The sequence below is a fragment of the Pleurodeles waltl genome, chromosome 3_1 (genome assembly GCF_031143425.1).
Source record: "Pleurodeles waltl isolate 20211129_DDA chromosome 3_1, aPleWal1.hap1.20221129, whole genome shotgun sequence".
Lineage (NCBI taxonomy): Eukaryota > Metazoa > Chordata > Amphibia > Caudata > Salamandridae > Pleurodeles > Pleurodeles waltl.
This window is the reverse complement of record NC_090440.1, coordinates 10,940,672-10,957,501: the sequence shown is the minus strand read 5'-3', so window position 1 is coordinate 10,957,501 and position 16,830 is coordinate 10,940,672. Positions and strand designations below refer to the sequence as shown.

General features: G+C 49.4%; 1 protein-coding gene across 11 annotated transcripts in view; it reads left to right on the top strand.

Moving 5' to 3' along the window:
* The window catches only part of DDB2 (damage specific DNA binding protein 2), an 80,274-nt gene extending 69,084 nt beyond the window's left edge, over positions 1 to 11,190 (top strand). For all 11 annotated transcript variants that reach the window (XM_069221659.1, XM_069221665.1, XM_069221656.1 and 8 more), the window contains one exon: positions 10,236 to 11,190. In XM_069221659.1, the coding sequence (XP_069077760.1) occupies positions 10,236 to 10,498 (263 nt within the window). In that variant the 3' untranslated portion in view covers positions 10,499 to 11,190. The remainder of the gene's footprint in view (positions 1 to 10,235) is intronic.
* Positions 11,191 to 16,830: the final 5,640 nt, after the last annotated feature.

Below are 16,830 nucleotides of genomic sequence, written 5' to 3'. Positions count from 1 at the left end.
ATCTTTAGGGATGAGGCTTGGGATAAAAAGGCTGCTGTTGCTCTTTGGGGTGCGGTGTAAGGCCCAATGCTTGGATGGGCTACCCCCCCATCTTTTTTGTTAATGTAAATAAAAACATCCCTAGTGTGCTTTCTGCTCTCTCAGGAAGAATAGACAGAAGGATAAATACCCATGTCTGACTCCTCCCTCCTCAGAAGCAGAAAGACTGCTGGATCTTTAAAGGTGTGTGGACAGGCCGTTCCCAGTCTATTTAAACAAAAACAAAAAAAAAATCAAGTGGGCTTTCTGCCCCCCACTCCCCTGCACCCCTCCTAGCACTTTGAGAAAAACTTCTTGTGCCCTGGTGGGGCATTTGACCATGAATGGGGGAGGCACCTACCAGTGGTGATCCCCAAGCAGCTGTCCAATAGGGAGAGGTGCCACTGTAAATGGGAGTTTCTTCTACTATCCCAGGGTGATTGCTGTTCAGAGGCTGAGATATGCACTGATCACAGTGAAAGTAGCGGAAGCCTGAAGGTCATGGCTGCTTTTACTTTGGGTGGCAAATCCCAAAACAACAAGTTGATGGCTGGAATGCTTGAATTAATCTCATGCCACCTGCAATCGCTCGGGCCGCATCCCAATCCATCGCTCTTTTGCTCACCATGCCACCTCAATTTGGACCCAGCCATATGCAAATCAGTCTTGACCCTGCTCCTCATGAGAGCAGTCCAGCCCGAACTGCCAGGCCGAGTCTTCCCTGGCCAGAACACAAGCAACCTAGGACTGGTATTGCCCTAGTTAGGGCTCTTCAGCCAAGTATGGCTTGGCTCCAGTGGCATAGTGTGCCCAGGTCCTAAATCTGGGCATACCATCCGCAGTTAGGGCAGAAAATACAAAAACAACAAGGTGATGGATGGGTTGCTTGAAAACATCTGTCACTGGCGATCGCATGTACTGCATCGCAATCTATCATTTTTTTTGCCCACCTTGTCACCTCAGTTTGGACCCAGCCATGTGGCAATCAGCCTTGAACCCGCTCTTCTTGCGACCAGTCCACCCATAACCACCAGGCCAGGTCCTCCATGAACCATAACACAAGCAAACCAGGATCAGTTTCACCCTAGTAAGGGCTCTTCAGCCAGGTACAAAACCAGTCCTAAATGGCATGCTGGGCAAAAAAACTATAGATTGGCATGTAGCCCAAGCGATTGCCAGCGGCTGGGATTCATTCAAGCATTCCATCCATCACCCTGTTATTTTTGCTTTCACTTTTAGAAGCAGTGACATCACAAGGATGCCAAGCTGCGGGGGCTTGCAGACAAACAAAAAACAGTTTGGACTACAGAGGAATCTTTTTCCTTGTTGCTGGAGTTACATTTTAAAAAAATCGCTCTTGTATGAGCACCAGAGGGATTTCCACCCGCAGTGGGAGGAAGAATTGTTCACATCCACTGCACCGGGGAGGTAGTGTAGAGGACGTAAATGTTTTGTGTGCCACACTTAATTTTACAAAAATATTTTGAAAACTATGATCAAAGAATAAGGCAAGGGTGCTATAAAAAAGTACACAGTATATCGGGCCCCCACTAATCCTCTGGTTTCTGTGGCTCTGGCCTAGATGCTGAAATTAATCCTATCAAAATCAAACCAACAAGTGTCCTACTCAGTGCTTACTTTGTAATAAGAAAGAGCACAAGTGCTGAAAAACACACCATCTTGTGCAGCCATGTGCACAGCATTTCTACGAATACTCATCGTTCATGTTGAACAGTGATGCACACTTACACCTGCAAAACACACACACACCATCCTACCCCTTTTGAGGTCAGGTAGGAAACCTTAGCTATGAGGGATCCAGAAAGACCGTGGGTGATCTGGTACGCAGTTTGTTCACAAGCGTTCAGGTAAACAGTCCTCTTTCCCCTAGAGTACAATTCCACGGCCACAGAAGTCACACTCATTCAGGTTAGCAGTATACTTGGGGACTATACCTTTGTGTGAAGTCGCTCTTGGTAACAGGAGAAGTAGCTCTTGTGAGCTTGCAGATGGTTGAGCCCACTAGGGGAGAAGACCTGGTGCAGGTCCGATAAAAGCTAAGTGGGCAAGAGGGCACAGCTTTACACAGGGGCACAGAGGATGTACGCTCCAGTGGCTTTACCGTGGTTAGTACCTGTGAACCAGGCCAAGAGATCGGCCCACACTTAAGATCCCTCGGTTTGGCAGCATGGCTGCTGAGATTTTACAGCTGATATTTAAAATTGCTACAGAGATGGATGAAGGTCACCAAGAATGCTAGAAGACATATAGGGGGTCATTATGACACCGGCAGCCAACAGGCTGGCGGTACATACCGCCACATTGTGAGAATGGCGGGTTGGCTGCGGCCAACCTGCAACTTCTCCACTCAGACCGCCATAGCGATAGCAGCCGCCGGGCATGTCAATCTCCAGTCCAGCTGTCACTATAGCTCCGCCAGCGGCATTTTGAGCCAGCCTACCACCATGGTTTTCGTAGCATTGGCAACGCCACGAAAACCATTGCGGTAGGCCTTACCTTTGACACGGAATTGCTTCCTTGTCACTGGTAGGCGGCTCAGCCCCCCCCCCCAAAAAAAAACTCCCCAGACACCTCCTGTAGGAGGCTGGCCTGGCTTGTAGTGGGTACCAGAGGTACTTACACCTTGTGCCAGGTCCAGTTAACCCTTATTAGTGTAGAAGAGGTGTTTCTAGCAGTTTAGGCTGATAGACGGTAGCTATGGCAAAGCAGCTTAGGCTGAACTAGGAGACATGTAAAGCTCCTACTATACCACTGGTGTCATATGCACAATATCATAAGAAAACACAATACACAGAAGTACTAAAAATAAAGGTACTTTATTTTAATGACAATATGCCAAAAGTATCTCGGTGAGTACCCTCAGTATGAGGATACGTTATATACACAAGATATATGTACACAAAACAAAATTATGCAGATAATAGCAAGAAAAGTAATGCAAGCAGTGTAAAGTTACAGTAGATTGCAATAGGAGCACATAGGTATAGGGGCAACACAAACCATATACTCATAAAGTGGAATGCGAACCACGAATGGACCCCAAACCTATGTGAGCTTGTAGAGGGTCGCTGGGACTGTAAGAAAACAGTGAGGGTTAGAAAAATAGCCCACCCCAAGACTTCCCCCAGAGAGCACAGATGTCGTCATAGGGGGATTCTGCAGGAAGAACAAACACCAGCAATGCAACAACAGTGGATTTCCGGACCTGAGTACCTGTAAGACAAGGGGACCAAGTCCAATAGTCGCGACAGTGTCGAGAGTGGGCAGGAGCCCAGGATATGCCCGCTGAGGGTGCAAGGAAGCTGCCACCTGTTGGAAGAAGCTTGGAGTTCTGCAAGAAAGAAGAGAGCTAGGGACTTCTCCTTTGGAAGACGGATGTCCCACGTCGCGATGAAGCTTGCAGAGGTGTTCCCACACAGAAAGACCGCAAACAAGCCTTGCTAGCTGCAAGGGTCGCGGTAGAGGTTTTAGGGTGCTGCTGTGGCCCAGGAGGGACCAGGATGTCGCCACTTGGAGAAGGAGACAGAGGGGGCGGCCAGCAAGTCAGGGAGCCCTCACAGAAGCAGGCAGCACCCGTAGAAGTACCTGAACAGGCACTTGGAAGAAGAGTGAACCGGAGTCCACGCGGTCACAAAAGGGAGTCCCACGATGCCGGAGGACAACTCAGAAGGTTGTGCACTGCAGGATAGAGTGTCAGGGACCCAGGCTTGGCTGTGCACAAAGGAAATCCTGGAAGAGTGCACAGGAGCTGGAGCAGCTGCAAATCACGCGGCACCCAGCAATGCACTCTAGCGTGGGGAGGCAAGGACTTACCTCCACCAAACTTGGACTGAAGAGTCACTGGACTGTGGGAGTCACTTGGACAGAGCTGCTGAGTTCCAGGGACCACGTTCATCGTGCTGAAAGGGGACCCAGAGGACCAGTGATGCAGTCTTTTGGTGCCTGCGGTTGCAGGGGGAAGATTCCGTCGACCCACGGGAGATTTCTTCAGAGCTTCTGGTGCAGAAAGGAGGCAGGCTACCCCCAGAGCATGCACCACCTGGAAACAGTCGAGAAAGTCGGCAGGATGAAGCGATACAAGGTTGCTAGTAGTAGTCTTGCTACTTTGTTGCGGTTTTGCAGGCGTCCTGAGCAGTCAGCAGTCGATCCTTTGGCAGAAGGTGAAGAGGGAGATGCAGAGGAACTCTGGTGGGCTCTTGCATTCGTTATCTGGTGAGATCCCCAAAGCAGAGACCCTAAATAGCCAGAAAAGGAGGTTTGGCTACCTAGGAAGGAGGATTGGCTACCAAGAGAGGTAAGAGCCTATCAGAAGGAGCCGCTGACGTCACCTGCTTGCACTGGCCACTCAGAGCAGTCCAGTGTGCCACAAACACCTCTGTTTCCAAGATGGCAGAGGTCTGGGACACTGGAGGAGCTCTGGGCACCTCCCCTTTCCTTTGTCCAGTTTCGCGCCAGAGCAGGGGTGGGGGATCCCTGAACCGGTGTAGACTGGCTTATGCAGAGATGGGCATCAAAGCATTTCCAGAGGCTGGGGGAGGCTACTCCTCCCCAGCCTTCACACCTATTTCCAAAGGGAGAGGGTGTTACACCCTCTCTCTGAGGAAATCCTTTGTTCTGCCTTCCTGGGCCAGGGCTGTTCGGACCCCAGGAGGGCAGAAACCTGTCTGAGGGGTTGGCAGCAGCAGCTGCAGTGGAGACCCCGAAAAGGCAGTTTGGCATTACCTGGGTAGTATGCTAGAGACCCGGGGGATCATGGAATTGTCCCCCCAATGCCAGAATGGCACTGGGGGGACAATTCCATGATTTTAGACATGTTACGTGGCCATGTTCGGAGTTACCATTGTGACGCTGTACGTAGGTAGTGACATATGTATAGTGCACACGTGTAATGGTGTCCCTGCACTCACAAAGTCCGGGGAATTAGCCCTGAATGATGTGGGGGCACCTTGGCTAGTGCCAGGGTGCCCACACACTAAGTGACTTTGCACCCAACCTTCACCAGGTGAAGGTTAGACATATAGGTGACTTATAAGTTACTTAAGTGCAGTGGTAAATGGTTGTGAAATAACGTGGACGTTATTTCACTCAGGCTGCACTGGCAGGCCTGTGTAAGAATTGTCAGAGCTCCCTATGGGTGGCAAAAGAAATGCTGCAGCCCTTAGGGATCTCCTGGAACCCCAACACCCTGGGTACCTCAGTACCATATACTAGGGAATTATATGGGTGTACCAGTATGCCAATGTGAATTGGTAAATTTAGTCACTAGCCTGTTAGTGACAAATGTGGAAAGCAGAGAGCATAACCACTGAGGTTCTGGTTAGCAGAGGCTCAGTGAGACAGTTAGTCACTACACAGGTAACACATTCAGGCACACCTATGATCACTGGGGTCTTGCCTAGCAGGGTCCCAGTGACACATAGACTAAAACAACATATATACAGTGAAATATGGGGGTAACATGCCAGGCAAGATGGTACTTTCCTACACCTCACCTGCTGGCCCATACATGCACACACCCGCAGACAGGCACCACACATACACCCACTCACTCACACTGGCATACACGCATTCATACATGCATACATCCAGCCATGCTCGCACACATTCGTACACACATTCACACTGACATGCAGACACGCACTCGCATTACCATTCTTAAATACATTCACACACATGCATACAGATGCATTCATGGACACACTCTTTTCTCACAAATAGATCAGTGACAGTGTCCTGCGGAGATTACAGGGCTATTTCATTTCAGCTACCGTGTGGGGTTCCACGGGGATCCTCGCTCAGCCCTACTTTGTTTAATCTTTACGTGGCGCCACTGGCCAGACTGGTGCGTTGATTCGGCTTTCAGGTGGTGTCTTGCGCGGACAATACTCAGCTGATTATCCCGGTCTCTCACCATTGGGAGGAGGCGGCGGACAGATTCTATCAGTGCATGAGAGAGATCAGCAGCTGGATGAGCAGCAAGTGGCTCAAACTTAATGGGGAAAAGACAGATTTTTTTTTTTACGGCGTAGATACTAAATTATGGAGCCCCCGCAGGTGGCCAGAGTCCGTGCTCCTCGGCCAGAAACCTGGGCATTGTGTTTGACAGATTGCTTACATTTGAGCAACAAGTTAATCAGACGGTTAAATGTTGTTACTGGGCATTGAGAATTAAGAAAATGTTTGCCTTTTTTTAAGGGAGACCTGAAAATTGTGGTTGTCCTGGCGCTTGAGATGTCTAAACAGGATTACTGCAGTGCCTTAATGTTAAATATCAGCAAGTCCGCACTCCATAGGCTACCGCTTATTCAGAATGCGGCGGCCCGTTTGGTCCTGGATCTCCCATGGTCAGCATCAGCAAGCAGGAGTCTTAAACAATTCCACTGGCTTTCGGTGGAAAAACGTATTAAGTTTAAGACACTCTGCTTAACTTATAAGGCCCACCATCAAGATGGCTGCGATTATCTTAGTTCGGCTTTGCAACCCTATCAGCCCCCCCAGCTGCTTAGATCTTCTTCTCTGCAGCTCATCTCTGTGCCTCGCTGCCATAGGGTGAGATGGGGGGACAAAGGCTTCTCGGTGGGGGCAGCTAGGCTCTGGAATGCCCTCTCTCTTGCTATCAGGCAGGTAGAGTCATACTTTAATTTCAGAAAGCAATTGAAAACTTATAAAAACAGATAACATGACTGCCCTCAAGAACGCTACCCGCGAACACCACCAACTGATCCGCGCCGCCAAAAGAAATTCCTTCACAGACAGACTGGACAAAAACAGTCACAACAGCAGAGAACTCTTCAACATCGTCAAAGAGCTCTCCAACCCTAACGCCAACGCCAACGCCATCATGCCCTCACAAGATCTCTGCAACTCCCTCGCCACCTTCTTCCATCGTAAGATCACCGACCTACACGACAGCTTCGGACACCAAACCCGGCCAACCACCACAGAACCTACAACCCCAGCCATCACCCTCAACGCCTGGACTCACATCAACACAGAAGAGACCAAAGCCACCATGAACTCCATCCACTCCGGTGCCCCCTCGGACCCCTGCCCACACTTCATCTTCAACAAAGCTGACGACATCATCGCCCCGCATCTCCAAACCATCATCAACAGCTCGCTTGCGTCTGCCACCTTCCCCGAGAGCTGGAAACACGCAGAAGTCAGCGCCCTACTGAAGAAACGTACGGCGGACCCCAGCGCCCTGAAGAACTTCCGCCCCATCTCACTCCTCCCCTTCCCTGCCAAAGTCATAGAGAAGACCGTCAACAAGCAACTTACCAACTTCCTTGAAGACAACAACCTACTCGACCCCTCTCAGTCCGTATTCCGAGCCAATCACAGCACAGAAGCCGCCCTCATCTCAGTCACAGACGACATCAGAACCCTGATGGACAACGGAGAAACAGTCGCCCTCATCCTCCTCGACCTCTCGGCTGCCTTCGACACCGTCTGCCACCGCATCCTAATAACCCGCCTCCGCTCCACCGGGATCCAAGGACAGGCCCTGGACTGGATCACCTCCTTCCTCTCCAACCGCTCCCAAAGAGTCTACCTCCCACCTTTCCGCTCAGACCCCACCGAGATCATCTGCGGCGTCCCACAAGGCTCCTCGCTCAGCCCGACTCTCTTCAATGTCTACATGAGCCCCCTCGCCGACATCGTACGCAAACACAGCATCATCATCACCTCCTACGCCGACGACACACAGCTGATACTTTCCCTCACCAAGGACCCCACCAGCGCCAAGACCAACCTGCAAGATGGAATGAAAGACGTCACAGATTGGATGAAACTCAGCCGTCTGAAACTGAACTCAGACAAAATGGAAGTCCTCATCCTCGGAAACACCCCGTCCGCCTGGGACGACTCCTGGTGACCCACGGCCCTTGACACCGCACCTACCCCCTCAGACCACGCACGCAACCTCGGTTTTATCCTGGACCCACTTCTCACCATGACCAAACAAGTCAACGCCGTATTATCCTCCTGCTTCCTCACCCTCCGCATGCTCCGAAAGATCTTCCGTTGGATCCCCGCCGACACCAGAAAGACCGTGACCCACGCCCTCGTCACGAGCCGCCTGGACTACGGCAACACCCTATTCGCAGGAACCACCGCTAAACTCCAGAAACGTCTGCAACGAATTCATAACGCCTCCGCCCGCCTCATCCTCAACATACCCCGCAACAGCCACATCTCCGCCCACCTGAGACACCTGCACTGACTTCCCGTCAACAAAAGGATCACCTTCCGACTCCTCACCCACGCACACAAAGCCCTCCACAACAAGGGACCCGAATACCTCAACCGCCGCCTCAGTTTCTACACACCCACCCGTCAACTTCGCTCCGCCAACCTCGCTCTCGCCGCCGTCCCTCGCATCTGCCGCACCACGGCAGGTGGGAGGTCCTTCTCCTACCTGCCGGCCAAGACATGGAATTCCCTCCCCACCAATCTCAGGACCACCCAGGACCACTCCGCATTCCGGAGGCAGCTCAAAACCTGGCTCTTCGAGCAGCAGTAACCCCACTCCCCCTAGCGCCTTGAGACCAGCACGGGTGAGTAGCGCGCTTTATAAATGTTTATGATTTGATTTGAAAACTTGGCTGTTCTCCCATTAGGGAGGCGGTGACTAAGGAACGGTCGTGGCGACGGTTTCCTTTCTGTTTTGTATCCTTGTGACTCACCGGTTCTCCTCAGCGCTTCGATGCTACAGCTGGAATGCGCTTTACAAATACCTTACAATACAATACACTACAATACACATTCATGCACACAACCCCACACACACACACACAACACCCCCCACCCCCTCTCCTGTCTGAAGCCTAACTTACCTTCTTCCAGGTGGTCTTCCGGCAGGGAACGGGTAGGGGTGCTGCTACCGCAAGCACCGCCCGCCAGCAGAACAACGCCAGGCCGTATCACAGGTCATGATACGGCTGGCGGTGGTCTACTGGCGTGGCGTGGCTGGTGGCAGCAGTGCCACCTTACCACCATCCGCCACTATAATCACTTCCAGATTTCTGCCCTTCCTGTGGCAGAAGTTTGGCAGTGATCATAGTATGGCAGACGGATGTTAGCCACTGTAACGTTCTTTTGGTGGCCGTCCCCGCAGCGGTTGGTGGTTTGTACTGCGAATTACATAATTAGGGCCATAGTGAGTTAATAAACATCAAATGGAGAATATTCTGTACACCGCAGTAAGGTTCCACCTAGCCGCACTCATGACTTAACAGAAAAGTCAGAGATGTTTAAATATTCATAATGCTGCTAACAGATGATTCATTACAGATGTTTTCATATTAATACACGACGCCAACATTTTATCGAGAACTCCCCCTATATTTTTATCTAAGGTTGTGCCCATTGGTAAGTTATCAATATAGAAAAACATCTCACATTTGTTTAGGTACCAGCAGAAGGTTTACTCCACACACAGAATATCGGAATGAAGGCCGGGAGTGAACAATGAATTATTCACTGTATTCTACTGCATTATTGTCTGTTAGACCAGACCATAGAAAGCAGGCAAAGGGCACTTTGTACATGAAACAGAGCAGCAATGTTAGCATTCAGTGGTCTCGTGTTGTAGAGAGACACATGTAAGACATCCGTGCACACATTCACTACAATAGCGCAGATATTCAGGTAATATGTGGCAGGGATGGGCTGGACAATATTAAATAATCTATTTTCTATTGCTGCAGCTTCTCACCCACCCCATAGACGGGTGGGCTGTGCTTAGAAGCTGAGTCACAGCACATGATAGATTCATGCTGCAAAAGCCATCTTACCTGTAAGAGTAGTTTTACAAATAGATCCAATTATACATTCACATGACTCTTCTTAGCTCATTGTTTGGGGTGGAGTGTTTCCAGACAAATAAATTACACCACTCAGGGAAAACAGTCTGAAGATTATGTCTATGGTGGGGCGAATAGGGGGCATTAGATTGATTTCCTAGTGTGCCATTATAGACTTCTGTTGAAAATCAGGATTCTATTCTGATCCCAGATAACAATGGCAAAACTATTCACAGAATATCCATCCTTAAAAGATGTAAACTTGAAAGCTTCTCTGGTTCCTATAACTCAGTTCCTGTGGCTGTCGTATGTGTGGGCACATGGGTGTCTCGGTGCCTGTGGTTGTGCTGTGCTTGGTGACGCTGATATCTTTTCTCTTGCACCCAGGTGTTAACATCCTCATCTGGAGCCGGGAAAATGTGGTTGAGAAGAAACAGGAAGAGCTGATGAAGGCCATGGCAGAGCAAGGGATCGGAAGGACACCACCAGCACGGAGAGGGGGTCAGAGGAGGTCTCAGACAACCTCGAACCCGCTGTCGGACAAGCTGAAGAAAAAGCTATCTGACTTGGAAGAGCAGACCCAGACCCAGACGAAGGAGCGCCCTCCGGCCCAGCGAAAGAAGCACAAGAAGCCTGACCCCGAGGACTAGCAGCGAGTCTGTACTGTGGACACTATACTGTCCTACTTACTGTACTGGGCTTTATACTGTCCTACTTACTGTACTGGGCTGTATGCTGTCCTCTGCGCTGGACTGTATGCTGTCCTCTGCGCTGGACTGGACTGTATACTGTCCTCTGTATTGGACTGTATATTGTCCCTCTGCACTGTACTGGACTACATACTGTCCTGTACTGGACTGTATACTGGTCTATCCACTGTACTGGACTATATACTGTCCACTGGACTACGTGTACTGTCCACTGTACTGGACTGCATTCTGTCCACTGCACTGGACTACATACTGACATCTACACCCTACTGGACTGTATATTGTCCTCTGCACTGTACTGGACTACATACTGACCTCTGGGCCCTACTGGACTGTATATTGTCCTCTGCGCTGTACTGGACTACATACTGACCTCTACGCCCTACTGGACTGTATATTGTCCTCTGTGCTGTACTGGACTACATACTGACCTCTGGGCCCTACTGACTTTATATTGTCCTCTGCGCTGTACTGGACTGTATATTGTCCTCTGCGCTGTACTGGACTACATACTGCCCTCTGCAATGTACGGTTTCCAGACAGGTTAAAGCTGTACCTCAGTGTCGGTCTCCTCCACCAATCCTCCCTTGTTTTTATACGTTTTTCAAGTTAAAATAAAGTTTTCTACACTAGATTTTGTCTGGAGTAGTGTTAGAGACATTGGCGCCATGGCAGGCCTGCGGTTGTGCAGTACAGATGGTTTTCTCTACAGGGGCAGGGGTCGGGCATTTTGCACTCTAAGCTTCCATCGCCTCTAGGTTGAGAACTGATAATTTTTGTATTAGTGCTAGATTTCAAATTTCTAATTTTTCTTAACAGTTTTGACAACCTATCCTATGGCCTCCTTGCTCGTCCAGTCCAGGTGTCTGCCACTCTAGACCCAAAGAACCCTGCCTCCGTGGGCTTGTTGTTTGCCAAACTGTTGAAGAGCAACCCAGCTGCCAAGTGTGCCTTGTACAGGGGTGCCCCTCGGTGTGGTGGCAGCAGAGGTGGTGATGGTGGCAGCAGTGGTGGTGGCAGCAGTGGTGGTTGCGGCAGTGGTAGTGGCAGCAGTGGTGGTGATGGTGGCAGTAGTGGTGGATGCGGCAATGATGGTGGCAGTAGAGGTGGTGATGGTGGCAGTGATGGCAGCAGTGGTGGTAGCAGCAGAGGTGGTGATGGTGGCAGCTGAGGTGGTTGCGGCAGTGGTGGTGGCAGCAGTGGTGGTGATGGTGGCGGCAGTGGTGGTGGTGGCAGCAGTGGTGGTTGCGGCAGTGGTGGTGATAGCAGTGGTGGTGATGGTGGCAACAGTGGTGGTGGCAGCAGAGGTGGTGATGGTGGCAGCAGTGGTGGTGGCGGTGGTGGTGGTGGCGGCAGTTGTGGTGGTAGCAGTGGTGGTGGTGGTGGCAGCAGTGGTGGTGGCGGCAGTGGTGGTGGTAGCAGTGGTGGTGATGGTGGCAGCAGTGGTGGTGGCAGCAGTGGTGGTGGCAGCAGAGGTGGTGACGGTGGCAGCAGTAGTGGTGGCGGCAGTGGTGGTGGCGGCAGTGGTGCTGGAACCCCTTACTAAGGAAGGCCCTGTAGCTTAACCCTGCCCTCACATACCCATACCCCTCGCACAGTGGTGTAGCGTGGGTGCTGATGGCGTAATGCAAGAAAAATGCACCCCCACACCCTGGTTTCACAGCAGAAGAGGCCATAAATGGGGTGCATTGAGTCCTCTAAAACCTGACAATCAAGGTGACCACGTGACAAGTGAGGCATCCCCCGTTTTCTACCTTGGGCATCAGATGGGCAACAGGAAGATCGGCCCGTTGGGTGCCAAGATCCAGTCAAATGACCGCCTTCTCACTTGATACTACAGGAAGTTTGTGGCCGACTATGAGGCCCAGTTGTGCCTGACAGCCCTTAACATCCAGAAAGTAGCGTAAGAGAGTGACTTGGGCTGAGGAGTAGTCAGACAGCTTTTGAGGACTTCAAGCCAGCACTATGTAATGGTGGTCAGCCCTTCGTTGTAAAGCCCGACGTCTTAAATAGAGGAGATGGAGAGGTACTCTCTCAACTTGATGACAACGGTAGAGAGCAACCAGTTGCCTTCATCAGCAACAGACTGCTTCCAGAGGAACACAACTAGACGGCCATCTAAAAATAATGTTTTGCTATAGCGTGGACTTCGAGGAGGACCTGATTTATACTGAGAATGTAGGAGTGTGGTCTCCTGACCCCACTCATAAAATTCTACTATAGCCTTATAGCTTGCTGCCGAGGTCTATACTGGTTGTTTTGTTTTCTTTTTTTTTAAATATATTTTATTGTTTTTTTAACTTGTCAATGACATTGGTATATTGAGTTCCCCAACAGATTCCACTACTCGTCCCTCCCCCGTACATGCATTTGTGTTAATGCAATCTTACTTTAAGCCGATAATTCTTGCTTAAGCTAAATATTAAGTCACTTGTACACAAAGACTTATGTTCTGTGTGATGAGGCCAGTTAGGATTCAGAATCTGAGGTAGTTGTATCATCTTCTGGGGCAGGGACATTGGGAGTCTTCAGGCTTTCCAGAGTTGAGTCCCATTGTGTGGCATTGTCTCTGGGTCTCCATCCCTGTAGAGCTTCTTGTAGCAATACAGCTCCTTCAATTTCCGCCCATTTTTCAAAGGTGTTTTGCCATCTGGTTACTTGTTGGCCGGCAGGGGACTTCCAGTGTGAGGTGATTTCTCTTCTGGCGAGGACCAGGGCCAGGTCAATAAATCTGCTGGATGTTTTGAGAGCAGAGGGACGTGGAAAGTCCCCCAGCAGGGCCACCACTGGGGATAAGTTCAGCACCCTGTCAGTACAGGTAGAGAGTTTTCGGAATATTTCTGCCCAGTATGAGCTAAGTTGGGGGCAGCTCCATAGCATGTGCAGTAGTCCTGCTGCGGGTTCGGCACATCAGGGGCAGCCTATGCCATTGGTGTTGTAAATTTTAGATATAATTTTCAGGGTTAGATAGGCCCTATGGTAGATGTATAGATTTATTAGCTTGGATCTGGCGTTCCTGGACACTGAGTAGATATGGGACGTTATCTGTTCCCACTGAAGAACGATATCTAATTCTGTTTGCCATTTAATTTTGAGTTTGTTTAGAGGTAAGCGTATGCTATCTTGTAGGGATTTATATATTCCTGATATTATTCCCTTCTGATCCCCTTTGAACAGAGAAAGTTACAGCCTCTGTGAGTTGGTGGTTCAAGAGTCCCGGTTCTCCATGCCTTTTGTGTAATTCTGATAATAGCATTATGTGTGATGAATAATCCGGGTGGTAGATTGAACATATTTTGTAGTTCAGTGTATGTACGAAGTTTCCCTTCGCCGTAGAGATCCCCCAGTTTTGTGATATTATGTGCCACCAATTTATTAAGACCTGGAATTGTTTGGTTTCTTGTGATATGGTACAGACAGGTCCGGGGGGCTTCTGGTGCGTACGGAGCTTTTGTACGGGTACGTTTTAGGCATTGTTCCCAACAGTGTCTTACCGATTCCCACTCCAGTGGTAACTGCTGTTTTGACTTCTTGGGGTTCAGTAATATACCCAGTATTCTGTCTAGTGGGCAGTTTAAGGGGAGTCGTAGTTAATTTATGACCGGAGGTTCGCTAAGTAATTTTGCTAGCCATTGTAGTTGCCCAGCCCAATAATATAACTCCAGATCTGGGGCGGCTAATCCCCCTTCCGCAGTGGGTCTTTGGAGGGAGTGTAAGGCGATCCTGTGCCTACCCGATCCCCATATGGAATTCATAGACATAGATTCTATTTCCCTGAACATTGCTTTCGGGATTATTAGTGGGATGGTGGAGAAGTAGTATAGCATTCTGGGTAGCACTATCATTTTGAGCAGAGCAATTCTTCCAGTGACCGTCGGGCTCTAATCCCTCTGATTGGTCTTTGTATGTTTCCTTCAGCACGTCCTCTATTTTGTGGTATATATTTACTCCTAGATACTTAAATGAGTTCGGAGACCAGGGCAAACCCCTTGTGTTGTTGGGTTCGGGAGTGTCTTTGAACATTGGGAAAATGGAGGATTTACTCCAATTGATCTGGAAACCGGAAGCCGTTCCATAGTTTCCTAGCATTAGCACGGCTCCAGGCAGATCTGACTCCAGGTTCCGGAGGAAAAGCAGCATATGATCTGCGTAAAGGGCGATGTGATGGGTCCAATTATTGAGTAAGATGCCCCTAAAGTATTGACCGGTTCTGGCCTTTTGGGCTAGGGGTTCTACCGCTAGTGCAAAAAGGAGAGGGGATAGTGGACACCCGTCTTGTGCCCCGGCAAACCCGGAATGGGGCAGATATAGTAATGCCAGTTCGCGCTCTTGCAGTGGGACTAGTTTACAGGAGTTTTGTCCATCTTACAAATCCCTCACCAAGCCCCAGCTTTACCATGGCCTGTTCTAGGTAGTCCCACCTAAGGCTATCCAAGCCTTTCTCAATGTCGACCGAGATAATCGTTGCATGTGGCATGGTCGAGGGTGTAGAGTGGAGAACTGATATTAAGCGTCTGATGTTTTGGGCCGTGCTGCGCTGTGGAATGAAGCCTGATTGGTCTTGGTGAATTAAGGACGTCATCTGAGGGAGGAGTCTGTTAGCTAGTATCCGGCTTAGTATTTTGTAGTCTATATTAAGCCTGGATAATGGGCGGTAAGAGCGGACGTCGGGTAGAGGGCCTGTCTGGTTTCAGTAGAGGTATCATAATGGCTTCATTAGTTGATTGGGGTAACTTATTGATGTGCCATGCTTCTGCGTATAGCGTGCAAAGGTGTGGGGCAAGCAAGTCTTGGTATAAGAGGTAGAACTTCAAGGGTATTCCATCTGCTCCTGGGACTTTGCCCCTTGCCATGTTCTGGATCGCTGACTTAATTTCTGCGATCGATATGGGTGCTGCTAGGGTTAAGCTTTCATCAGAGCACAGGTTGGGGAGGACGAGCTCCTCCATCTCCTGCATCTGAGAGATGCGTAGTGTTTCTGTGGGAGGTGCGTATAGTTTTGTATATTATTTAGTGAAATTGGTATTTATCTCCTTTTGAGTATAGACGCTCTTACTGGGGGTTTCCTCAATTTTGACTATGACTGTTTGTTGGTTTGGGGGTTTGCCAAGCCAGGCTAGCAGGGCGCCTGCCTTATCGCCTTCTGAGTGCTGTCTAATTAAGTATTGCTTGTAGTAGAATTGAGCTAATCTATTGTTTGCTTCAATTATTTTGGCCTTGGTATCGTTTAGTAGGGGAGTCAGGTCAGATTGTGTGGGTCGCCTACGCTCTATGTCTCTGAGAGAGTCTTCCAGTTTTTGGAGCTCAGATTCAATTGATTTCCGAACTCCTATATTTTCAGTAGTACAAGTGCCCCGAATTACTGTTTTGAATGCTTCCCATTCCATGGATCTAGAGGTCACCGTCCCCGCATTCAGTCTAAAAAAAATTCAACAATGGCTGCTTGTAATGTGTGTTTAAACGATTCATCCTCGAGCATTTCCGCCCGAAGGCGGCAGGTTGGAATTGTTGTTCTCTCCCTCCCCCACGACAGTGAGAGCAACAATGGATTGTGATCTGATATTGTACGGCTAAGGTGCTTGGCTGCTATCACGTCATTTTGAATTTCGGGGGACACTAAGTAGGAGTCGAGCCTAACATGTAAATCGTGTACAGCTGAATAAAATGAGTAGTCCTTGGAGAGCAGATGGAGTTTCCTCCAACTGTCCCCCAATTGCCAATGGTGTTGACAATCTGTAAAGGATTTAGACTATACCGGTTGTTGAAGGCCCTGAACCTGATTTATAGGGCAAGGGCCTATAACGATGGAGAGGGCCTTTAACAATTGGTATAGCCCTAGATAGGCGTATGACCAGGGTGCTGTGTACATAAAAGATAGGACATATCATTTTATGTTACATGTCCTAATAGTGACAAACAGCCTATTTCGTTTTTCACTGCCGTAAGGGCTGCTCCTCTCATAGGTTTGAATTGGGAGTTCCATTATATATGTCTAAGTGGTAATTTCTGATGTGTAATGAGTAGCATGGGCATGTTTGGAATGGTAGTGAGAAATCCTGCTTACTGGTGTAGATGGATTTTACATTACTATTTTAGAAATTACACTTTTTTTTTTAAAGTGGCCATTTCTCTGTGCTTATAACTCTAGTGCTTTGCAGGTTGACTTCAATCCACATCTAGGGCAGAGTGACAGTTTCTCTATTGTGCATACTCTCCAGACTGCTATCCATCAGGGAAGGTTAGGTGTGTCAGGGTTACATCTGCATACTGAT